Here is a 27,250-nt window from a genome sequence, read left to right on the forward strand (position 1 = left end):
AACAAAGCCTGGATGACAGCACATCTGTTTCCAACATGATTTACTGAATATTTTAAGCCCACTGTTGAGACCTACTCCTCAGAAAAAAGATTCTTTTTGAAATATTATGGCTCACTGACAATGCACCTGGTCACCCAAGAGTTCTGATGGAGATGTACAATGAGATTAATGTTGTTCTCATGCCTACTGACACAACATCCATTCTGCAGCTCATGGGTCAATGAGTAATTTTGACTTTCCAGTCTTATTCGTTAAGAAATACATTTCATAAGGCCGTAGCTGCCATAGAAAGCAATTCTTCTGATGGACCTGGGCAAAGTAAATTGAAAACCTTCTGGAAAGGACTCACCATTCTAGATGCCATTAAGAACATTTGTGATTCATGGGAAGAGGTCAAAATATAAACACTAACAGGAGTTTAGAAGTCGATTCCAACCCTCATAGATGATTTTGAGGGGTTCAAGACTTCAGTAGAGGAAGTGATTCAGTAGAGGAAGTGGTAGAAATAGCAGGAGAACCAGAAGTAGAGCCTGAAGGTGTGAGTGAATTGCTGAAATCTCATGATAAAGTCTAATGAATGAGTTGCTTCTTATGGATGATAAAGAAAGTGGTTTCCTGAGATAGAAACTGCTCCTGGTGAAGATGCTGTGAAGACTGTTGAATTGACAACAAAGGATTTAGAATATTACATAAACTTAGTTGATAAAGCAGTGGCAGGGTTTGAGAGGACTCACTCCAATCTTGAAAGCAGTTCTACTGTGGGTAAAATGCTATCAAATATCATTGTACACTACAGAGAACTCATTCATGAAAGGAAGTTAATCAATGTGGTGAACTTCACTGTTGTCTGATTTTAAGAAACTGCCACAGCTACCTCAACTTTCAGCAAACACCACCCTGATCAGTCAACAGCCATCAACACTGAGGCAAGACCTTCCGCCAGCAAAAACATTACAACTTGAAGGCTCAGGTGATGGTTACCATTTTTTAGCAAGAAAGTTTTTTTTTTTCTTTAAAGCTGTGGTTTTTTTTTTTTTTTTAAAGATGTTGGGGGTAGGACTTTACTAATTAATTTATTTATTTTTGCTGTGTTGGGTCTTCGTTTCTGTGCGAGGGCTTTCTCTAGTTGTGGCAAGCGGGGGCCACCCTTCATCGCGGTGCGCGGGCCTCTCGCTATCGCGGCCTCTCTCATTGCGGAGCACAGGCTCCAGACGTGCAGGCTCAGTAGTTGTGGCTCACGGGCCTAGTCGCCCCGCGGCATGTGGTATCCTCTCAGCCCAGGGCTCGAACCCGTGTCCCCTGCGTTAGCAGACAGATTCTCAACCACTGCGCCACCAGGGAAGCCCGAAAGTATTTTTTTATTAAGGTATGTACATTTTTCAGAGATAATGCTATTGCACACTTAATAGACTACACTATAGTGTAAACATAAACATATTCACTGGGAAATGAAAAAATTCATGTGACTCACTTTATTGTGATATTCACTTTATTGTGGAGGTCTAGAACTGAACCCTCAAAATCTCCAGGGTATGTCTGTAGTATTACCTGAAAGTGGGCTTGGATTAGGTGTAAATGTATATTGCAAACTCTAGGGCAACCACTAAAAATGGAATCATAAAATTATCAATTAAAACTACAAAAGGCAAAAGAAGTGTGAAAGACAAAAATAGGAACAAAGAACAAGGGCAACGAATAGAAAATAGTAACAAATATGGTAGATATTAATCCAACCATACCAATAATCATTTTAAATATCAATGATCTAAATAAACCTATTAAAAGACAGATTGTCAGAGTGGATCAAAAACCAAGGCCCAATTATATGTTGTCTATAAGAAACCCACTTTAAATATAAAAACACATAGAGATCAAAAGTAAAGAGATAAAGATATACCATGCTAACACTAATCAAAAAGAGTGAGAATAGTTACATTAATTTCAGACAGCAGACTCAGAGCAAGGAAAGTTATAGGAATAAAGATGCACATTAACATAATGATAAAGGGGTGAATCCTTAATGTGTATGTATCTAACAACAGAGTGTCAAAATATATAAGGCAAAATACTAAAATAGATGGAATACACTAATAGAGTTGGACAGTTTAATACTTCTCTGTCAGTAATGGACAGATCCAGCAGGCAGAAATTCAGTAAAGGCAGAGTTGAACTCAATAAGATCATGAGTCAACTGGACATAATAGACATTTATTGATTACTTCATCCAGTAGCAGATTATACATCCTGCTCGAGCTCACATGTAACATTCAAGATAGACCACTTTCTGGGCCATAGAACATACCTTAATAAATTTAAAGAATATATACCATACAATGCCTTCTTTCAAACCACAATGTAATTAAACTAGAAATCAATAATAGAAAGCCAACTGGAAGAACCCCAAATACTTGGAGATTAAACACCACACTTCTAAATAACCTATGAATCAAAGAAGAAATCGATATTCATCAAAGAAATTGAATTAATAACCTTCCAAAACAGAAAGCACCAGGCCCAGATTGGGTTCCCTAGTGAATTCTACCAAACATTTAAGGAAGAAACTATACCAATTCTCTACAATCTCTTCCAGAAGATAGAAACAGGGGGAATACTTCCTAACTCATTCTATGAGACGAGTATTACCCTAATACCAGAACCAGACAAAGACATTATTTAAAAACTACAGCCTAATATCTCTCATGAACATTGACGTAAAAATCCTCAACAAAACATTAGCAAATAAAGCCCAACAATGTGTAAGAAGAATTATACACTATGACCAAGTGGGCTTTATCCCAGGTATGCAAGGTTGTTTCAACATTCAAAAATCAATTAATGTAACCCATCATATCAACAGGCTAAAGAAGAAAAATCACATGGTCATATTAATAGGTGCAAAAGAAGCATTTGACAAAAGCCGGCATGCATTTATGATAAAAACTCTCAGCAAACCAGGGATACAAGGGAACATCTTCAACTTGATAATGAACATCTACAAAACACCAACAGCTAACATCACACTTAATGGTGAGAAATTCAAAGCTTTCCTGCTAATATCAGGAATAAGGCAAGAATGTCCACTTTTATCTCTGTTTTTGAATATTGTACTGGGAGTCCTAGCTAATACAACATGACAAGAAAAGGAAACAATAAAAGGAATAAAAGGTATTCAGATTGAAAAAGAAATAAAATTGACTTTGTTCACAGATGACATAATTCTTTATGTAGAAAATCTAGAAGAATTGACAAAAAATTTTTAAAAACCTCCTGGAACTAATACATGACTATAGCAAGGTCGTAGGATACAAGGTTAATACACAGAAATCAATTGCTTTCCTTATACCAGGAATGAACACGTGGAATTTGAAATTAAAAACACACTACCATATACATTAGCACCCCCCCAAAATGAAATACTTAGGTATAAGCCTAACGAAATGTGTACAAGATCTCTATAAAGCAAACCTCAAAACTCCAATAAAATATCAATATATCTAAGGAGAATAAAATAAATGGAGAGATTGCATGTTCATGGATAGAAAGACTCAATATTGTCAAGATGTCAGTTCTTCCCAACTTGATCTATAGATTCAGCACAATTCCAATCAAAGTCCCAGCATTTTGTGGACATCAACAGACTAATTCTAAAGTTTATATGAAGATTAAAAGACCCAGAACAACCAATTCAATATTGAAGGAGAAGAACAGTACTAGCGAGGACGTGGAACAATAAGAACGCTCATTCATTGCTGGTGGGAAGGCATAATAATGGTATAGCTACTTTGGAAGACAGTTTGGCAGCTTCTTATGAAACTAAACATACTCTTACCATATGATCCAGTAATCATGCTCCTTGGTACTTACTTAAATGAGTTGAAAATTTATGTCTATGCAAAAACCTACACATTGATATTTATTGCACCTTTATTCCTAATTGCCAAAATTTAGAAGCAACCAAGATGTCCTTCGGTAGGTAAATGGATAAACTGTAGTACATTCAGACAATGGAATACTATTCACACTAAAAAGAAGTGAGCTATCACACATGAAAAGACCTGGAGGACATTTAAATGAGTATTTCTAAGTGAAAGAAGCCAATACGAAAAGGCTGTATGGATCCAAGTATATGACATTATGAAAAAGGAAAAACTATGGAGACAGTAAAAAGATCAATGGTCTCCAGGGTTTGGGGGTGGACGGTGGAGAGATGAATAGGCAGAGCATAAAGGATTTTTAGGGCAGTGAAACTATTCTGTGTGATATCACAACGGTGGATATATATCATCATACATTCATCAAAACCCACAGAATGTGCAATACACCAAGAGTGAACCCTAATGTTAACAATGGACTTTGGGAGATAACAATGTGTCATTGTAGGTTCATCAACTGTAGTAAATACAGCCACTGTAGCGGATGATGTCAATAGTGGAGGAAGTTGTGGATGGGGCCATATGGGCGGGAACAGAGGGCATAGTGGAAATCTCTGTCCTTCCTGCTCAGTTTTGCTATGAACCTAAAACTGCTCTAAAAAATAAAGTTTATTAACTGTCAAAAACTGGGTTATTCATGGACGTCATAGGCATGGCAACATAACTTTCTAATTCTTTTTCCTTATATTTTCAACTACCACACGTAATATTGTTTCTAAATGTTTGGACATTTGGAACAAAACCGATACATTATGTCTCAGCATCTCTACCAGCTGGTGGCTCCCTAAAGACAAGTCCCTATTCTCATAATCCCAGCAGCCAGCTGAGTCTCTAGCCCGGAAAGGATGCTAACCAAATATGCACTAAAGTCTTCAGGAAAGGCAATGGTGTACAGAGGAAAGAGAACCAAAGTAGGAGTTGGATTAACCTTTCTTGGTGATTTCCTAGGCCCCATGACCTTGGGCAAATCACACGTTCACTGAGATTAATTTTCGGAAGCTATGAAATGATGATAACCTCATCTCTTCACAAAATTGTTGTAAGGATCAAGCGAGATGCACCACATATAAAACTATTTTTAAATTGCAGAATCCTTTACAAAAATCAGCTACTCTTACTCACGGGGAATGAAATAGATACTAAATTAAAAAGGAGAGAAAAAGATGGGCTGGATGGAAAAAGGGAAATGAAAAAAATTAAAGGGAAACAAAGATAAATTCAGTCATCACCACACTTGAAACAAGATTCTGTGCTTCTTCCTCCTTCCCTGCACACAAAAAACTGTGACAGCAGACACAGGTTTTCTCTCACCTTTTCCCTAAGTTCTCATTCATCAATGTATCAAACATTTACTGAATACAAATAAGTACCAGGCCTTGAGCTAGGAAAGGGCACAAGGCCTAATCAGTGCCCTCAGAGAGGTCTGCGTCTAGTGGGGGAGGCATACAAGTGAACAGACTGATACAATCGAGGGCAGTCAAAGGCTCCCAAATGGAGCTGAGGGATTCTTGATGGGTTGGGTACAACCAGGGAAGAGGAGATGACAATCAGAGAAGGCTCTCTAGAGGAAAGGACCCTCCAGGATACATCCTGGAAAATGTAGTGGGTAAAGGAGGAAAGGGCAGTCTAAGGCAGAGGAGACCAGGCTATAGAAACAAAGGTACCGAATAGCAGACCTTATATGCAAAGGCTATGGAACCTTATTCCATAAGAGATGGGGACCCACTAAAGGGTTTTAAGTGGGAAAGATGGCTTGATCAGATTTATGTTAAGAAGCTTTACAAGAGGGAGGGGATATGGGGAGATTATATATATATAGCTGAGTCACTAAAAAAGGGAAAAAAAAAGAAGCTTTACTCTGTCCTCTGTGGATACTGCCACTGCTGCAGGCAACTCTCCCAGGCACCTGTTGCTGCCCAGGCTTGGAGTATTCCATTCAGCCTGTAAGAAAGGAGTCAAATGAGAGAACTATGAAACCTCACAGGGCTTGCTCTAGTCAGACTTGGCAGAGAATGGGGGCTTCCTGGACTCTCTAGCTCTCAAAAGAAAAAAATTAGAAAGCCTGTTAATATCTTGCCTGAGATCTCACTGGCTGTGTGATTTCCTCGTGACTGAGTGAGTCCCTGATCCATCTTCCAAACAAATGAAACCCTGGTCAGGAGTCTAACCCGAGCACTGAAAGCTTGCAGTAAAATTTAAGCTTTATTTCTTCCTATTCCTTATTAGGCAACCCCCAAATAGTAATCATGAATTCACTTTCCCTCCTCTTCCTAAGTCTATCAGTAGAAGAATACTTCATGTATGGGCGACAGACACACCGGGTACCTGGGGGATTGGTCTCATAACCCATCACTTGGCACCAACCATTTATGTTACTACTAAATCACCTTGAGATAGGGTTGACATCCATATGTAACCTCCTGGATTTTTTTGAGAATACAGATTTCTGGGACTTCCCTGGTGGCGCAGTGGTTAAGACTCCACGCTCCCAATGCGGGGGGCCTGGGTTTGATCTCTGGTCAGGGAACTAGATCTCACACACATGCCACAACTAAGAGTTCACATGCCACAACTGGAGCCCGCATGTTGCAACTAAGGAGCCCATGTACTGCAATTAAGGAGTGGGTGAGCTGCAACTAAGGAGCCTCTGAGCTGCAACTAAGACCTGGCACAACCAAATAAATAAATAATCAGAATGCCTCTATATCCATTAAAAAAAAGAATACATATTCCATCAAATTATAAAAGGCAGATAAATTCTATACCTTTTTGCAAATGAATTCCAACAACTTTATACCATGTTAGTCTCTTTAAGACAAAGATACTTTAAAAACAAACCAAGGTCTAAGGATGGAACTTTGTGGGTTCAGAACCCCCAAGATGATGAAATATCTCAGGTTCACCAAGGGATGGAAAATGGGTCCCTCTCCTTTCATTATTACACCCCTACCCCAACCAGCGTCCCAGTGCTTGTCCAAAGAGAGGAAGACCCTCAGCACTGGGGAGAAGTTCAGGGTTGGGAACTGAGAGAAAGCGGAGTCTAACTGCTTTCCTCCCCACTCTCCCCACACACAACAAAGATTCAGGTGGCCTAATTTGCCAAATACAGCCTTTTGCCTGCATTGCCTGCATATCCTCCACCCCCCCCGCCCACCCCCCTGTCACACGCAGGATTTGGGAAGGATTTTTAAACTAGCAACATCATCACCAAATGCAAATAAACTCATTACATTGAATCTCTTCTCAAGTCGCCTTACAAATATGGTCTTTAAAGCACAGTGAGAACACTCAAAGACATGAAATTCTACTTAAAACTGTCCCTGTAGAAGTGATCTCTCCTGCTGCAAAGAGATGAAAAGGCAAATATTTCTGAGTGGTTCAGGTTCCCTACTCAACAGTCATCACATGAGCTTCAATTGCAAAAAAAAATTCACGAAGTGTTTAAAAATCTCCTTTAATTATATTTTCATGAACTCCAAGAACATCGTCATTGCAGTTAACGTTACAAAAAAGCAAAGAGGGACATCTGAACATGCAATAAAAAATGGATTCACAGTGAAAATAATGTATGTTGGTACTAAAATATAGTTACTTGGCTCCCTGAAGGGAACAGCTTTCTTCTAAATATCTATTCACTTGGGTTTTATCATGAGAAAATATTTTTTTTTCTGGAAAGCTTTGGGAAGTTTTCAACTTGTGCTACTGTTATTGTTAGCATCTGCTGGAAGTCCCTCATTCTGAAAGCCATTATTTGCAGTCTATAATTTAATCAGAAAATTCAAAAGTACAACAAATAGCTTGGCAACTGTGTTGTTACATACAAAGCCATTAGCAAAAATATGTAACAAAATTTATGTGAAACAAACAATTTTGTCCTTATATACAGAAGTTTGCTTTATTCCTCATACCCTCACAGCCTACTCAAAAATGAGAGGGTGTGGCAAAAAAAAAAAAAAAAAAAAAAAGAGAGGGTGTGGAGGGAGCCGGTACCAATCTCCTTTGAACTCTCCTTCTGGGTGGGGTAGAGAAATCTTAAAAGGTAAGTTAACTATTTTAATCTTCTTTTAAATGAGTTACAAAAATGCATCTGGGCTTCTTAATAAAGAAAACTAGGAAAAATGATAGTGGCTTTAAAATAAAGAATTCCTCCCTTTGTCCTTTGTAAAATCTCTTGACAGTAAAAATGACTACATTTGTGACTGTGATCTGAGGACAAAGAGTAAAGAGCATCTTGGTGAAACATACGGACGGTAGAAACCAAGCTGCTGAGAAGTTTCACATCTAGGGCATGCACATACATCATACCAATGATGAGTTTATACCTCAGGGGAGAAAGATCAGAAAGGTACATGGGAAATGCCACCCGAAGCTATATACAAACGCATGAACAAGAAGAACACATGGAGTCAAAGGGAGACGGTAATACAAGTTTAAGAAAAATACATTTTAAAATCATCTCAAAGCCAAGGACCGTATTTACTGAAAACTCAGACATTCTACAGAATATCTTGTAAACAGTGAAAATGCAGCTTATTTAAAATGTAAAAAAAAAAAAAAAAAAAATGCAGCTTTATGTAATTCACAGTCTCAAAAGAAAATAAATTTCTGGTTTATCATCACTGCTCGGCTCGGTCTGCAAAACGGAATGATGTGAACAGAACTGGTCGGCATGCCCGGAGCGCAGGGCTGCGCACGCGCCCTCGGGGATGCCGCGGCCCTCCACGCCGCAGGCGCCCTTGGCGCTCCGCAAGTAGCCCGCGATGTACGAGCCAGTGGAGTGCCGGTTCCCCGCGGGTGCCGGCGCGCAGGGTTTGCTTCGAAGAACCACTCCTCCCACAGGGCTGGGGTTCACACTTTTCTGCTTGTTGGCTTCCTGCTTTTCCTTGGCGCGACTGGCAATGTTGCGCACTCTGCTCTGACTTCTGGATGACAACTTTCTGACCAGTGCCCTGGGGAACTGATTGACCTCTTGCTTGGAATACAGCACTTGGCAGCCGTCTTCCTGGTCAAAGGACACAAGCTTCCGCAGCTGTTCGGTCAGGGCATCTATAGGCTCTAACGACTTTGTTTTCACAGTTACGCTCTTCTTGTCTCTGATGCCCGTTGTAACAAAGCTCTTACTAATACACTGGTACTTGCTTTCAAAATTACAGGCGATGTCCTCTGATGTTAAGTCTCCCAGACTTTTGGATTTGCAAGGACTGGGCAGCTTCAGAGCAGGCAGAGGAGGGTGTGTGGACCGCTCGGGGGCAGGGTCAGGCATGTCTTGAACGCTAGACAGGGGCCCAGGGGTCTGGTTCTTTTTTGCATCTGAATTTGAGAAATGGTTATGCATAAAACCAGCACCCTGATAGGCTAGACGAGAAATATTTTGATTTTTGACATCTTGAATACTACTGTTGAATATTTCAGAGACAGAAGAGTGGAGAGTCTCTTTACAGTAGCCATTTCTCAAGCCTCTTTGAAAATGTTCCACCACATCCTGACTGTATTTCAGTTTTAAAGGAGAAGCGAGGTGACTTGTGCCCTCTCTCCTATATCCATAGGTTGTTAAAGGCAGACTTTGTGAGTCTCCATCCATTTCCACGAGACTGCTCTCCCCAGAATTTAAACAGAGAGTGGGATCCACCATTACATCTTTCAGTGTCAAGTCAGTGGAAGTGGCAGGGCTGTGGTTCTTCAGTATTTCCCAGTCGTTTTTGTGGGTGGGACTTTTTAGTAACCAGCAGTGAGGATTATTAGAGGACAGAGGCAGATTGTTTTCCATGGCCCCTGTCTTGGTCTTCCCAGAAAGGTCATCATCTGCTTTAGTTTTAGAGACAGGAGTGCAGATAGATTCACAAACAGCTGCATGTGTTGAGCATTCAGAGTTCTCGTGCCCCAAGAATGCAGTCTGCTCAGGAGATGAGCACAGGAAGGATGACTTGGGTTTTCCACTGGAAAAGCCATGCTTGAAGGGCATTTTTAGGTCCATGGTCGGCAAGGGAGGATGGCCTGCTATCACACTGGGGCTCTGAAGATGAGACAAAACTGTGCGGTTAACCTGGTCGCTGGTCTCATCAAACTGGCCAATCAGTGCTGAGATGGAACTGCCAGGCTCATTCTCATTTGTCAAAGTGACATTATCAATAAGATGGGAAATTTCACTCTCCTGGAGAATTGCAGTGGAATGTAAGTCAGGTATGTCAGAACAGAGCGTAGAGACGTCTGACAAAGAAAAGGATGTTGCAGCTCTGCCCTTATCCCAATTACCTTCCGGCTTCTTAATCTCCAGATTGCTTTGAGAAAGGATGCTTCCTGACAATGCGCTTTTCCCTACCACGAAGCCCCCAGCATTCCCATTTTCCTTGGTTTTCACACCACATAGATCTTGTGTTAGGCTAACTGCAGGGTCACGAGCCAAATGCTGCCTTGGGGAGAGGGATTTGTTGGTACACTGGTGTTCCTGGCGATCACTTAACACATTTGATTTGGTTCTCCCACCCTTTGGACCTGGTAGCAACTGTTCTGTGATTGACAAGTTGGCGGTAGAAACAGCAGAGTCCCCGTGGCTGATGTCTTTGTGGAGGAGAGCACTGGAGGAAGCGGATAACTTTTTGTTGAAATATGGAAAATGTTGGTCTTTTATACTTGCCTTCCCATCTCTTCTGTCATCCGTATCTTCTGCTGAATGAAACAAACAATATTTTAAGTGACATGTATCACTTTACGTAGGACCTGCAAACACTCATGTTTGTCTTCAGACAGACAAATGGAAAATGTAAATCTGTTACATCGTGACAATATAATTATGGATTGCATAGATTTGCAACAAAGTGTCTGTGTGATGGATAAATGGTAAAATTTCACTGAAACTTCCCTTTGAATAGCTATTACATCAGCTAAGGATGTAATATTCATTGTAAAAAAAAATGTCAATGAGTTACCATACTTTTACAGTGAAGATTACCTTAAGTTGTTTCCTATTCAGATTTGTACTACACAGAAGCATGGCAATAGAAACAGAACAAGACAGCTCTGTTAAACAAAGTATTGTGGTACCTGTAAGCAAGATACTGTAAGCTTTCAAAGTTATACGTGTGTTAGAAAAAAAGAAACCCCACACAAATCATTTTGAAAAACATTTTGTCAAAATACTGATTTTAACCAATTAATTTCTAAAACAAATTGGAGGGTGCAATAGATACATTAAAATGTCAGTATCTGTTGACTTTAAAATGTAAAAATAAAGACTTGGTCACCAATTTTATACCATTGCTAATATCTAATTTTCCATTGATCCTATTTTTTGGTTTTAATACATAAATTTCATATTGCATTCTCCCCTAAAAGAGGCAGTAAGATATCAGGCACAGTAAGGAAAACTATAAAAATACACAATTCAAAGTAATTTGGGGTACCCATCCTGTTTAGTATAGTGCTAAGACAATATTGATATTAGGTGTTCAAGTGTTCTTAATCACATTATTTTAACGGATTTTATGCTTTCAGTTATGAGAATCAAGAAAATGTTTAACTTTTTATTAAATATTTTCCTAACTAAAAAAATTCATCATAAAAATTTGATAAACCCAAAAATTATAAGGAAAAAAAAAAGATTATATGATGTTACCACTCAGATAGCCACTGTAAGCTTTTGTAGAGGGATAGAATTATGTATACAATTTTTTATTCTGCATTTTTTCCACTTAATTTTTCTTCTACATGATAACTTGAATCATTGCATGGTTATGTACTGCTCCATATTTATAAGTTTTATACCTAAGTATCATTATATTATGCTATATATATATGAATAACTTATATAAATTTCCTGTTTTTTAAAGGGAGGAAAGAAACATAACTGTTACTTTCTAACTCACCTTAATGGTAGTAACATCTGAATTGTGGCATTACAGGATTAATTATTACTAATTTCTTTTGCTTTATTTTCCCCCCAAAATGGAGTTATTTATATTTACATGTAGTTTACTTTCCCCCAAAATGGAGTTTTGAAATAAATTTTAAAGCATATATTTCATCTCTTCTCTGATACTGCTCTTAGCAAAATTTCAAACTTGTTAACTGCCTTTTTCTCCTTCAAATAAACCATTCAAAAATTGGTTTGTCTCCCTACAATATCTTACAATAAAAATCAATACAAGCAAAGCGGTGTTTGTGAGAAAATAGATCATTGAAAGTAGACTGCATGATGAAAGACTTTTGCTAGAAGAAACAGGTATCACGTTCTCCTGTCTGAAGTGATTTTGATTTAATTAAAACATTTGTTGCAGAGACCTCACATGGACACAGTTTGGGTGCTTAGGTTATCTAAAATAGGGTGGAGGCAGAGTCACAGACACAAGGCAAGAGCTCTTTGGTACACTGTAAAGCAGATATCACTCTTTATCACGTTCTTGATATGAGTGAAGCATTATGCTCAAATTAGGGGAAAAGGTGGGTAATGCCTGCTTCCTATGCCTGAGGAATCTATGAACGGACAGGAACTGCAGACATGCTTCCTTCCCTGCCAACATCCAAGGGTCAGGGAAACGAGGCCACAGGAAAACAGCTAATAAGCCACCTCTTGTGGAAGCAAAGATTTCTCAAGTGAAGAAGGTGGATTACTTTTAACATCTGGCTTTTCCTCTTTCTCCATAAACATTTCCAATTGTAGAAAACGTGTTATATGGTGGGAAAGAAATATAACTAAATTCAACCTCGGAAAAGTCCATTTAATTCTATTCCTCCTCAGAAAATCAGTAAATATTGTACCCACTTAGAAAACCATGATCTCTGCTAATATTTTGCAGGTTTCACCTCCCTCTGTTGTGCCTCATAGACCCGTAGGCTCCATGCCATCACACCTGATCCCTCACTGTCAATTTCAGATGTCAATGTTATTTTGAGGCTTTAGGTGACTAGGAGATAGCTCTTTTACCACCCACTCTCCAAAGTTTAAAATATGGTCTAAAAGGTAACACTGTAATGTACTGTAATGTTTTATTTTTCAGTATATTTTACTTTGACTACAAAATGTCAGTCATGTAATAATGGTAATTAGGGACCAAAATGGGCCTTAAAGGGGTGTATTCTTACAGAAACTTAAAGCATCTTACCCAGAGAGTTTTCTTTTCCTTCTGTGTCTTTTGCAGTTTCGGATATAGGCAGCGACAGAGCCCCCAGAAGACTTCTGTCAACAGGCATAGAGACAGGGCGTGCTTGCAAACTCCGTGCGGTCCTTCTCAGGACCCCATCTTGATCTCTTGCAGCCTCAGACACAGAATCCTTTACCTCTACCATTTCTTGGAAGCCCATTTTGCTCTTTTTTCTGCCTTTGGCTGGAGCACTGGCTGTGCGTCGCAGAATCCTATCTCCAATCGATCGCTTCCGAACATAATGGGAACTGTTTTCTGAAGAGCTGTGCCTGGGATTCTTATTGAACAGCCCTTTCAGACCTTGGAGCTGTCTGTTCTGAAGACACAAAAGGACCAAGCACAAGTTAAGCAAATACCACTGTGTCAACTGCTTGCCTTTTAAATGACAGCTCCATGAAAAATGGATACGAAACGAAATCTCACAGCCACTGAAGAGTATTCAAACCAAGAAAACAGCAGCTCACAGCATGTTTGCACAACGTCATGCACATTTTATCAACCTGACTTCGGGAGGAAGGCAGCCTCCCATTTTCACAACCAAGCTTTCCCACAAGTTTCCTGCCCGAAGGTGACAAGGTGGTAGGAAGAGTTTCCACAGTGAAAAGACGGTAATGAACTTGAGCCACCTTAAAGCAACGGATGCATGTTTTAAAGTGGTAAGCAGGAAGATGGAGCGATGTGAGAGAGCATGCCGCCATGACCACTGAAAGAGAAACGCGCCAGCAAGAACCAAGCACCATGCTGAGAAACTACCTTTGTAGCTCCTAGAAAGTGCAATATAGTGTAACTGGGGTTGAGTATTAAAGGGCTCCACTGCAAGGGGGAAAAAAGCACAACAAAACACAGTTTGGGCTCGTTCAAGAAGGCTGCACAAGTAAAAACAGAAGGAGATAGAACACAATATGCTCTCTAAACCCTTTCTCCCACTTTGGATTTTTAGTCACAAGTTCATTCATTGCTCAGTTCACCACTATCGTGTTGTGGTTTACGCATATCAACCCAAACACCCCTTGAAAGTAATTAATGACTTACACATGGACATTTATTTAGGAAAGAGAACACAAGTCCTACAGAACACCTTCTTGGCTCAAGTTTCTAACAAACTGATTTTTATTATTTCTCTCAAGCATGTTAAGTGCTAGAGATGCTGCTTCGTTCACCTGGGGATTCCTAGAAATTCAAGAATCATTTTTCGATCATTTATTTACATTTGTGTATGTTTAGGCCAGAGGAGAGAGCCCAACAAGCACAAATAGAAACCCAGGACTAAACACAGAAAGTCATAAAACTTTATCACTCTTAGAAATTAGGATCCTTAGCACCTCACCCCTCCCAACTGATGGATGTGAGAATAAACACATACCTCCTATTTCAGGCCAGATTGGTCCACTACCTGCCAGTTGGATTATAGTCTCTAATATTAATATTAGCCAACATTTTTGAGCATTTACTATGTGCCAGGCAGCTTTTTAAAAGTAAAGTATTTGTTTATGAAGTAGGTACTATTTTTACCCCACATGTACAAATAAGGAAACGGAAGCACAGAGAATGGATATACCTCTGGAGGAGGAGCTCCAGGCAATGCAGACCTTCTGATAAAGAGCACTGGACATTCCCGGGCCCTGGTCAATGCTACAGTCCCTCCAAATCACATCTAGTCCTGAAAATTGATTCCAGTGGCCAAGTCCCCAATTACTTGGCATTACCAGAGGACAGCCTATTGATTTGTAAATCTCAAGTGAGCTCTGCAATGAAGAAATTGGCATCAGCAAAGAGCTAGAATACACTTTTATGGTCTCTTCCTTTTAAGTCCTGTGGGTGGCTTTTAATTCATTCATGATTTTTAGGTTTCCAGTTGAATACAATGGCACTGAATGAATGCATCCTGCCTAGAACTGGCTGGGATCATAGTCCAGTTAGTACAGGTAATTCAAACATCTGAGACTACATTTCCCACTGCAGTCAGCTGGGTCTTTTTAAGGATTATAATAAGATTCAAATATGTAAGTCTATCTTTCCTGTTTTAGTCAAACAAATGATTGCCCTAGAGAGTAATAGTTTTCTCAATTCTTTTAAGCCCAGAGAGGGCCCCTAGGTGGAGGGAATGAGTACACACCCCTAAAAAGCGGAAGGAGCACACACGGATGGAGACCTGTGGGCAGGAGGGCACACTGAGCACAGTGTGGGCTGGGCTTCACTAGAGTTTTCTGTTAAAAAAACAGCTTGTCAAGATACACGTTCCCTTTTATGAAATGAATTAGAAAACTTTATTAAGGACCATATTATTGTTGCATGTGGCTTTAAGCCCTGTGATCTTTCTTACCTTTCCATAGATTTCATTGATTGTTATGTGGACAAAAATGGATGCTTCCGTCAGTCCTTCCAAATAGACATGCCGGTAGCCTGATAAAAGTAGAGAAAGTAGTTTCCTTTTAGTTGAACTTGTGTTTGGCTTTCCCATGGGTGCAACAGAATTAAATACCTGACTTTACTATAGTTCTTTATGTTAACACTCACATTATCATATAACACATATTTTATATATCATATATGCCATGTATCATGTATATCACATATCATATGTTAAATCTTCCAAAGAAAAGGAATGGTCTAGAGAGAAAAGGCCAGCCAGACTTACCAGGCACTAAGCTGCTAAAGGTCACAGTTCTTTGCCCAACAAAATCTCGTCCAATCGGATCGTGATCCCAGACAAGGAACCGAACCAAAGCTATTTCTGGCATGTGTACTGTAAATGTGAGGGTTTCTTCCCACACAGGGTTAAATCCTCAGAGAAACAGGAAAAGACAAATTAGGAAAGCAAAGGGGTTGGCTAAAAATGATTTAGCAGCAACATCTGCAAAGCAGACAGTGAAAATTGCTTGCAATGGTTATTAAACTCGTGAAGACAACTGAGCCACCCCGGGATGCCTTAATGAAATAAAGCCTTGGAATTTACCCCATTGCTAGAAAATAATTGGTAAGAAATTGCCTGTAAATTATTACGTCAATTCTAATAATCTTTGATGCCACATTGCATTGTAGAGAAAGCTCTTTTAGACAATATCTAGAATGTTTCAATAAGCTCAAAAAGTATCTACAGTAGCGATCTAAGAATAATGTTTTAGCAAAAGCAATAAAGAATGACTCCTCTCCCCCACCCCCATCCCACCCCAGTAGAAATGATGCTTCTCACCCACCAAAGATTCTGCTGCTGTAAGCATCACCAGCAAGCATTTTGTAAGGTTTCAATGCTATGGTACATATACCATCCTATTTAATTCTTATGGTAATCCTCTAAGGGTGGAAGGGCAGAGGTTTTTTTCTAATTAAGAAAAAATATATATCACTGACTTTCAAAAATATATAACACTTAAAAATTACACAAGTAACCTATGCTCACTTTTCAACATAGGAAATATAATGCTCATTTTATAGTTGAGAAAACTGATGTTCAGAGAAAATAACATGCCTAACATCATGCAACTAGTGACAGAGCCAAAGGAGACGAGGCACCGCTGATTTCCAGTGGCTTCTCATGAAGCAAGACCTTAATACGTGAAAGATGACATATTTTCATAGCTACTGAAAATAAATAGGAAAGGCATATAATTCAACTCAAATTCTAAAAGGCAAAACCACATTTATTTCTTGGTAAAATTCTCTGATAAAATAATTAAACTGATAAAAATTCAAGCACTCTGTTTGTTTTTCTTTTCTAAAAATGAAAATTCACGTTATTAAATGTATGCATTCAGAAGGCATCAGCCACTTAACCCTAATGCCTTAGCTAATGAAATAGTTATGGACTGAAAATCATTGAGATGTCCCTCCTGAACAAGAGAAGGGATACTTTTTGTTGACTTACTGATGACATCTCAATTATTTCTGAGACCAAAAAAAATATATTGAGCATCGGTAGGAAAATGCAGTATGGGAAGTTTGCTTATTTTAAGCATGTTATTTCCTAAGTAACAGGTTTGTGCTACTCTTGAACCCTCTAATTCCTTTCCTTAAACTCCTCTTAAGGTCTCTCTAGGAACCTCTAACTTCCCAAGCATTTTGAGGATTGGGGTTTAGATTTTTTACAGTATTAAGGACTAGAGATTGAGAAAAACAGGCATGCAATAATGTTTGTCATATGTATGAATAAATACAACCTTAGAAGATTACTAAGAAAAAGACATGAGGCTTGAGTAAAGAAAGTTTTCTTTACATTACGGCCAAAACAGAAGAAGAACGCTGCCCATGCACCACAAGTACATATTCAAGAAGTAAACTTGCCAGAGCACGCTGCACTTGCCTTTACAGTTGTACATGCTCCAGAAAAAAATGAGAAATCATTAGGACGTGGGCTTCACAAATGAGACTTTGAAGCAACTCATGTCACGAAAACAATATAAAAATATAACGAGTCATTTTCCTACATGAAGTTTTAACCCAGATCTTTAAAATATCATTCATTTCACTAGAAAAAACCATTTGCTTCAAAAGCAGAAGTCTTGAGAGCCTAGATTACAGCATCCATCAAAATATACCATGCATCAATACCATATTTACTTAGTTTTATGTGTTGAAAAATCTTAACAAAACTCAGATGGCAGTTACAGATTTTAGAAATTTGTTTCTCTTCCATGTAGACAAATTCTCTTTTTCAGTGCAAACTCTATTTCTAGAGCATCCTTATTAAAAGTGAACAGAGATTATTATAATCTTACCATTGTCATCTACCACACGAGTCTGGTCTTTACAACAATCTACTGGCAATCCGATAATTTCAACTTCTACAAAAGGATCAATGATCTATATAGATAAAGAAAGTATTACTACAACTGATAAATTTCTACACGTTAATTTAAGAATATTGACCAAAGTATCACATATCAACAGCAACCCATTTATTTAGGTGCTTACTAAGAAAGAGAAATTGTACCAGATTCAACAGAGTCAACTATGAAGCAGGAATAAAAAAAAAGATTACATTGTTATTTGCCAATATCTACTAATGCTACAAAAACTTAACCCAATGAACCTTCAACTCCAGTTGAAGGTATATACCCAACAGAAATGAGAGTGTCTATCTATGCAGAAATACTCAGAGCAGGTGAATTCATAATAGTCACACATTGGAAGCAACCTCAATGTCCATTATGAGTAAGATGGATAAACTGCAGAACATTCATCTAATGAATACCACACAGCAATGAAAAAACAACAAAGTTGTGCTACATAGCCATAATGTGGAACAAGCCAGACACGAAAGAGTGTATGCCGTCAGAGTCCATTTACATAAAGTTTGAGCACAGACTAAATTAATCTGTTTTGACAGGGACTGGTATTTGATGGGGGGAAGGGAGGGCTGGGAGTAGATATTGACTGGGAGGGTGGACGGAAGCCTTCTGGGGGTTCTGGATATGTTCTACCTTGATCTGCTTACACAATAATTAATCAGGTTATCCACATTTGATTGGTGCACTTTAATGTAGTTAAATCAATTGTGTACTATGATGTAAATTTAAAAGTATTTAAAAATAAAAAGATGAAAAGGTAATCAAAAGAAAAATATGAGTGTTTAGTTCCCCTCTTCCTCACTTTACCTCCCCCATATCCCCTGCCCTCTGGGAGAGGGATCCTCCTTTGTTTGTCATCTGTAAGCTCTCCTTTGTAGTGCCAGTACTGGATAAGTAGCAATGAAGGAATAAAATCCTAAGGAACCCAGAAAGGAGAGAATTATGAAGTCTGGGAAAACATATTTTTAGGAGCTTGGAGACTAAGGGGAATACAGTTTTGGAGGGAGCTTCATGGAGTATGAACTAGACAGGTATGATAGAAAAACATTTTGAGATGTTAGGTGGATAGACACGCTTTTTGTTGACTAAATAAATCACAGCTAAAGTTTACTAGTTTTCCATTAATTCTTTGATGCTAAAAGTTTTTCCTTAGAATAGAACACTGTGGTAAAACTGTACCATTGGGAGTCTTGGATTTGGGGACAGCTAATAAATATGACTAAGGAAAATAAAATTAAATTCCTTAATTTTAAGGAATTTAAGAGGATTAATTTAAGTCTAAATTAAGGAATTTAAGAAGCCACAGGCTTGAAGAACAACTTCTTGCTTCGACGCTTGGTTCCTGTGCTGGACTTTGGCAAGTCGTGTAACTGTCTGTGCTTCAGTTTCCTCATCTGTAAACCTAAGATAACAGTGTCCGCTTCATCATGCTGTAATCCAGGTGACATGCTGGGAGAATGGAACTGCATAGTGGTAGCAAGATTAGGGAGAGATTTGGGAGGTAGAATGTCCAAGAGATGTTAATTGAGTAGATGTGGAGAGCAAAGAAAAGGTGAAAATTAAAGATGACAATCAATTTTTTGATTAGGAGCAAGAAAAATTATTATTTCATTCTCAGAGATATGAACAGTGTGAGAGATCACAGGTTGAGAATTCAGGGGGACTAGAGGGGGGAGACACTATATTTTCATTAGCCTCTGACTAAAGCACAAATAGTAGAGTATTAGTACTGTAATTCTGTGCCTGGCAGAAATCACAGATGTTTTCAAGTCACATTATAGTTGCTGCAGAAATCTCCGTGTATCACCCATACTTATCACGACTTCAAAATTCTAATAGTTATTCAACCCCCCTCTAGAACCTGCTATTTATTGCATACATATTTGTATGTCACAGTTTGTTTTTAATATACTGGTAAGTGAATTTCAATATAATTTGTCCTGTGTACCTTTATCTATTTTATTTTACGCAAACACATTATTCTGAGAAGGGGTCCAAAGGCCTCATCAGATGCCAGTGGGTTCTATGGCTCAAAAAAGAGTTAAAATCTCCTGACAGAGAACCTCATAAACCACAATAAGGAGGTTGGATTTTATTTTAATTATAAAAGAAGATAATCCTCATGCATTTAAATGATTACTCTAACCCCAAAGACTATGTATTACAAAGATAAAGAAATACCGATGCAGTGAAAAACACCTGGAAGAAACCTCCTTATCCAAGTAACATTATCAATCCTGGGATAAACTGACATAATATGGCCCCAGATATGATACACTGAGAAGGATACACATTGCCCATGTAGTATTCCTGCCAAATATGTTTAGTCTGATTCTAATCATGAACAAACAATCAGGTAATCCAAACCAAAGGACACTCTGGACACAGCTGGCTTGGACATTTTTAAAAATATCAATATAATGAAAACAAAAGCTGGAGAACTGTTTTATATTTTAAAAGACCAAAGAGAAATGACAACTATAAGCAATGTGTGATTCTTAATTGGATTCTGAATCTAAAAAGAAAAAAAGAAGATGTAAGAACAATTTGGGGACAATGGGGGAAAACTGAATATAAATTTTATATTAGGTAACATTCTTGTACCAACAAACTATTGGGTATAAGATAGGCTCAAGGATGTATTGTACAACGTGGGAAATACAGCCAATATTTTGTAATAACTGTAAATGGAAAGTAACCTGTAAAAATTGTATAAAATTTTTTTAAATAAAATTTTAAAAAATGAATAAAGTTCTGATGGTCTAAAAAAATAAAATAAAATAGAAAAAAATATATTATTGTACCGATATTAAATGTCATGGGTGTAACGACTGTATTGTGGCTATCCAGGATAAACTTCTTGTTCTTAAGAGACAAATGCTGAAGTATTTAGGGATTGGGGTCATGATGTTAACTTACTCTCAAATGACTCTCCAAAGAAAAGAAAATGTATATATATACACACATATATATAATTAAATTTTGTTATATTTGCTTTATTTCTCCCTTTCACGTGGATAAGTATATATGTATGTGTATATGTATATTTATGCACACATTTACACATGAAAGGAAGATAAAGCAAAAGTAACACAATTTAATGAGTTAATTGGTGAATCTAGGTGCTGGAGATACTGTGTTCATTTTACTCTTATTGCAACTTTCCTGAGGTTTGAAATATTTCGAAATAAAAAGTTTGGGGGAAAATATAGGAAGTGAGTCTTCCTTTTTGCAGACAATAAAGAAAAATGGAAAGAAGAGGAAGTAAGGATAAACTTTCTGATACTACCAAAATAACTATTCTTGATGCTGAGAGAACAGAACTGGAAGCAGGGAGGCCAGTGAGCTGGGAGGTTACTGCAGCAGAACTGCCAAGAGATGGTGGCTTGGATTAGGCTGAAGGCAATGCAGATGAAAGACATGGTCCCATCTGAAGCTCCTACTTTCTGAGAAGGAGGACATGGCGCCATCTACTGGAGAAAGTGATGAGAACAAATGTTTGAGGAGAGACGAGGTTGAAAATAGCCACTGTGGAGAATAGGATAGAGGACTGATCAGGTGGAGCTGGGATGGCAGTGCAGCACTACGTGTGGGTCAGTGGAGATTTGAGACAGAGTTGATGGTGGGACCACTGCAGAGCTGCATGGTTTCACCATCGACATTCAAGATCCAGAAAGGATAGTTTAACAGGTGGGAGTGGCAAAGAGCCTGAAGTGATGGACCACTCCTGAGAGGAAGGACATGAACAGAGGAGGGGCTGACAGGTAGGGAGAAAATGGAGGCCAAGGAGGCCAACAGCAGGTGGAATGGGAATAACGGAATGAAAGCTCTGGAAAGAGCAGAGGCTGTGGTCACAGAGGGAGACATTTTAAAATCACGCAACAGAAATGCATCAAGGCAAGAGCCAGCCTGTGGCCAGGGAGTAGGTGGCTGATGTGCAGCAGAGATGAGGGTCACAGTGGATGAGAAAGGCAGATGGAAGGTTAAGATGTTCTCCTAGGCAATGTGTCTATTAATAACAAAACTGCTCCTTGCATCTCAGTTTAGCATTGCCCGTGTCAGTCTTGAATCGTGAATTGAACTGTATTGCACTCATGCCTCCAAAATAGATGATGCACTGCACTCCAGAAAGAATTGCGTGTGCTTTGCCAATAAGTCAGTTAATATCTGATGAGCTGAGGTCAGTGCTCATTTACACACACACACACACACACACATACACAGCCCTTAAGACATTTCAGATGAAATGTAAACACAATAAAATAAATCACATAATTAACCACTTGGTCGTATACAGCTTACCTCGCCTCGGTCTCCAAACATGGAATCTGGAGGTTTGGGGAGCTGTTGTCCACTAATTACTTTCAGGATGAACTGCTTCTTAGGGTTGGCAGGAAGTGGATCACCAGAGAAAGGGTTGAAAGTACCTAAGCCAAGTAAAGCAGAGGTTAAAAATCTAGGTTTGGTAGCATGGAAAAATAAACACACACATACCCCTACATACCTTAAGCTTGTAGAACAAAGAAACAATAAATGCTGGCTTACTATAGTGTTTCTTAAAGCAAAGAAGTTATCACCTGACTATCAGCGTGGCTTTTGCCTGAAGGCAATGCCAGCTGGCATTTCCATAGCTGTGTTTTTTGGTTAGAATCTATGCTCCCAAAGGCCAGAAGAATGGACCAATTTAAAACAAGCGTCTGCGATGCAATTACCAACCAAGGCAGGGGGTAAGAGGAACATTTTATTTGACTGTCCATAGTATAGAGAAGGGGAGCAGTTGTCAGATTCACATAATTTTCTATCCTAAACTATTGCAGGTATAGAGTGAGTATAATAAACAGAAAGAAGACCTGAAATTAAGTAAACAGTATAGCAAGAAAACACGCAAAGCACAAAATTCTGAAGACACATCTGTCAACAAGTCTTTTACCTGAACTGTTAAAAATCCAACTTGGAAATTTTAAAAAGAATTTTAATGAGCAGAACCAAAAGGAAGCGTTTTTGATATAACATTGCATTATCTTTTTTTGTTGTTGTTAGCACAGTTTTGTAATTGGAATAAACTGACTAAAAAGGGCTTGATAAAATTGTTTCAGGTGTTATTACAATTTTGCCAGCAGGTCTCAGACTCACTCCCTTAGAGAGTTTCTGAAAGCATTCAGTTTACAAATAATGCCTAGTGAATATAATGCTGGACGACTGGATTTCAGGTGACAATCCACTGCTATTATCCATGTCCCTCTTTAAGTGCATAACATCACAAGGAACTTTGTAAACATCACGCTACCCAAATATTAAACAGTTGTGACAAGAGTTCTTTATTTACATTTCAATACCGAATTTATCTCTTTTTTAAAAATCATGTTGCAAAACAGAGGCATCACACTTTCCACAGAGCTCCTTCAATAGAGGCCTCCTGCGTTCAGAGCTATGACTATGAAATTAACACACACCTTTGCACATCTGCTGGGGTTTGAGGACATAGCCGCAATTGCCATTTGTCTTGAATTTGGCTCGATTTAACTGCATCATTCGCCCCTCAGACTGGTAGTTCAATGCCACTGTGCAAGTTCAAAGTTTAAGAGAATTAGGCAAGACAGCAGCATAGTCAAGACACACGGAGAACCGCTCCTCCCCGAGGCATACACACCTAGCTGGCAACCTGCGTTCCAGTAGGGCAGAGGGTTGAAGTTACTGGAATCGATGCGGTAGGCAGAGGGATAAATCCTCGTGAGCTGCTTCTGATTATAAGTCATGAACTGCTCAGATTTCTGCTGAACCACCTGATGTGCTCTTGTTTCACTGAATGATAACACATTTCCTGTGGTTCCTACAAGTTTTTAACAAAGAAAACAGAAATGTGAGAACTGCTGCAAAGAAAACACCACTCATAAAAGATCTTAAAATGATGCCCGATTACACCCATAATAAAAGGCAGAGCAAAAGAGTGAATTCAACCAGAGCAGGCACAGCTCCTGAGTAAGAAAGGTCTAATAAAGCTCCACTCTCGGGACTCTTTTGCCATTTCAGATCAGAGCTGTGCATCTTGCTCGGATAACTGCCTATTTCTGGATCCCATATTCTCCCAAGAATTCAATCATCTCACTACTTCATGTCTATCTGACTAGTATGAAGAGGACAGACAGGAAAATTATTTTCTAGGCGCGTGATTCAAGCAGAATAGCTCTGCCAGAGATCAAGACACCTATGGATAAATAAAACTATCTTTGTAACTCATTCCCCATAAAAGGGAGACATCCGTTGAAGGCATTCATCTAGAAAGCATACATATGAAACACATTAAGTGACAGCATTCAGAGTCGAAGAAAATAAAGGGAAAAGACCAATTCCAAAGCAGGAAAATTGGGTTTTAAAGTTACTTTGAATAGAATTACGAAGCCAGTCAAAACCTATTTGGGAGAGAGGAATCATAATGGGAAAAGAATTCAAAAGAACATCATAAAGAAATAAAAGTTTCAGAAACAAGAACAGCCATCCACCTAGCCAGATTTATAAATAATGGAAAAGTAAAGGGAGGTAAAAAACAGGAAGCCTATATTAAAGTTTCTGCTTGGAGCATCAACAGAAAGCGTTAATCCAGGACCAACGAAGCTACAAGTTAGGGGGTCATGATGGAGTAAACCTCCAATTATTTAATATCTTACCCTTTTCTCCCAGTACTATCTTTTGTACCACATCTAAAATGCTCCCACTACTCCCACCCCTTCACCAAACATCCATACCCCACCCCTCAAATGACCACCCCATGTCACCTGGTACCTGTTGGAATAGACCAGCCTAGATAAAGATCCAAACGTGCCCAGAGTCTCATTCTCATTCCCATGTGTGCTCTGAACCCAGACTGCGGGACATGGCCCATGAAACAAAGGAGGTGAATTATAATCTTACTGAGCCTGAATGGTGTCCAGACTCTGCATGTTTATTCATGCACACAGTCTCCCTGGGCCCTTGCTGTCCTTAGGGTTATACAGCCTTAGTTATTAAACACTGGCCAAATGACTAGCAACTACACTCTACAACATGGAACAGTCATAAACACAAGTGGAAGGCAAAGAAATTAGAGAATTACAGTGCTTAATCTGATGATTTCCCTCAAACAGACTCTTTCCTTATCACATATATCAATATCTTACTGACATAACTTCGCATAGTTTACATATCTCAAGCATACTAAAAATGACCATATTTGTAGATTTTGATGCGGAATACTTTGAACAGGGTAAGAGAAAATATAGTCTTTTTGACAAACCACATTCAGGTAGAGTGGCACTAAAATTAGTACCACTATTTTCTCTGTCTCTCTACATAAATTACGCACACCACATTATCAATAAGATGACCTTGCTAATTAGGTACATGTCAATTAGTATATTAATAGAGTTGAGTTGCTTTGCATTAGGATGAGCCATGCATTCATTATCTATTGCTTATTTTGTGGCTAACACACACACACACACACACAAAAGACAAAAACAGATAAAGTTCAAGAACTAAACAGTCCTCAATATTATTTTCCATTAAGCTAATAGGATTATGATTACCTAAGGCATGTAGTTGAAATATTTCTATGAACCAAATATACCTTTAACTCCATTAAAATACTTCCTGAGTTTATTTTCTAGCTGTGGGCAGATATTATAAGAATGTGATGTTCAGGTACCACCTCACACTGGTCAGACAGTCATCTCAAAAAGTCTATAAATAATAAATGCCGGAGAGGGTATGGAGAAAAGGAAACCCTCCTACAAGGTTGGTGGGAATGTAAAATGGTGCAGCTACTATGGAGAACGGTATGGAGGTTCCTTAAAAAACTAAAAATAGAGCTACTATATGATCCTGCAATCCCACTCCTGGGCACATATCCAGAAAAGATGAAAGCTCTAATTCGAAAAGATACACCCCCCCCACAATGTTCACTGCAGCACTATTTACAATAGCCAAAACGTGGAAGCAACCTAAATGCCCATTAACAGAGGAATGGATAAAGAAGATGTGATACATATATACAATGGAATATTACTCAACCATAAAAAAGAATGAAATAATGCCATTTGCAGCAACATGGATGGACCTGGAGATTATCATACTAGCAAAGTCAGACAGAGAAAGACAAATATCATATGATATCACTTACATATGGGATCTAAAATATGACACAAATGAACTTATTTACAAAACAGAAATAGACTCACAGACATAGAAAACAAGCCTATGGTTACAAAAGAGGAAAGGGGAGGGATAAATTAGGAGTTTGGGATTAATATATACACACTACTATATATAAAATAAAGAACAAGGTCCTACTGTGTAGCACAGGGAACTAAATTCAATACCTTGTAATAACTTATAATGGAAAAGAATCTGGAAAAAAAAAGAATGTGATGTTCACTTGCTGAGAATCCTACAGGTTCTCATGTTCTCACATGTGAAATTAATTTTTTTAAAATAATTGTCACCATCTAAAGAAGGAATCAACACCAAAGGGAAGAAAATCTGCAGATAGAAAAAGATACACTTGTGGAATGGGGGGGGGATAAAGATCTGAGGAAAGAATCCTGGAGGTTGTGAGGACGTAAGACTCAGCACAGGCAGTCAACAAAAACAAAGACTGAGAGGGGGAAGATGGCGGAAGAGTAAGACGCGGAGATCACCTTCCTCCCCACAGATACACCAGAAATACATCTACACGTGGAACAACTCCTACAGAACACCTACTGAACGCTGGCAGAAGACCTCAGACCTCCCAAAAGGCAAGAAACTCCCCACGTACCTGGGTAGGGCAAAAGAAAAAAGAAAAAACAGAGACAAAAGAATAGGGACGGGACCTGCACCAGTGGGAGGGAGCTGTGAAGGAGGAAAGGTTTCCACACAGCAGAAGCCCCTTCGTGGGCGGAGACTGTGGGTGGCCGAGGGGGGAAGCTTCACAGCCACGGAGGAGAGCACAGCAACAGGGGTGCAGAGGGCAAAGCAGAGAGATTTCCGCACAGAGGATCCGTGCTGACCAGCACTCACCAGCCTGAGAGGCTTGTCTGCTCACCCGCCAGAGCAGGCGGGGCTGGGAGCTGAGGCTCGGGCTTCGGGCTGTCGGAGCGCAGGGAGAGGACTGGGGTTGGCTGCGTGAACACAGCCTGAAGGGGTTAGGGCACCACGGCTAGCCAGGAATGAGTCCGGGAAAAAGTCTGGAGCTGCTGAAGAGGCAACAGACTTTTTCTTCCCTCTTTGTTTCCTGGTGCGCGAGGAGAGGGGATTAAGAGCGATGCTTAAAGGAGCTCCAGAGACGGGCGCGAGCCGCGGCTAAAAGCGTGGACCCCAGAGACAGGCATGAGACGCTAAGGCTGCTGCTACCACCACCAAGAAGCCTGTGTGCGAGCAC

At 39.2% G+C, this 27,250-nt stretch overlaps 1 protein-coding gene across 1 annotated transcript in view; it reads right to left on the reverse strand.

Moving 5' to 3' along the window:
* Positions 1-7,367: 7,367 nt before the first annotated feature.
* Positions 7,368-27,250, reverse strand: part of PLCH1 (phospholipase C eta 1) — a 237,967-nt gene continuing 218,084 nt past the window's right edge. Inside the window, exons 16-23 of the mRNA XM_032631291.1 lie at positions 23,507-23,686; positions 23,310-23,417; positions 22,159-22,283; positions 17,785-17,869; positions 15,708-15,854; positions 15,393-15,472; positions 13,031-13,385; positions 7,368-10,598 (exon numbers count right to left, since the gene is read on the reverse strand). Coding sequence (XP_032487182.1) covers positions 8,512-10,598; positions 13,031-13,385; positions 15,393-15,472; positions 15,708-15,854; positions 17,785-17,869; positions 22,159-22,283; positions 23,310-23,417; positions 23,507-23,686 — 3,167 coding nt within the window. The 3' untranslated portion in view covers positions 7,368-8,511. The remainder of the gene's footprint in view (positions 10,599-13,030; positions 13,386-15,392; positions 15,473-15,707; positions 15,855-17,784; positions 17,870-22,158; positions 22,284-23,309; positions 23,418-23,506; positions 23,687-27,250) is intronic.

This window comes from Phocoena sinus, chromosome 4, assembly GCF_008692025.1.
Source record: "Phocoena sinus isolate mPhoSin1 chromosome 4, mPhoSin1.pri, whole genome shotgun sequence".
Taxonomy (NCBI): domain Eukaryota; kingdom Metazoa; phylum Chordata; class Mammalia; order Artiodactyla; family Phocoenidae; genus Phocoena; species Phocoena sinus.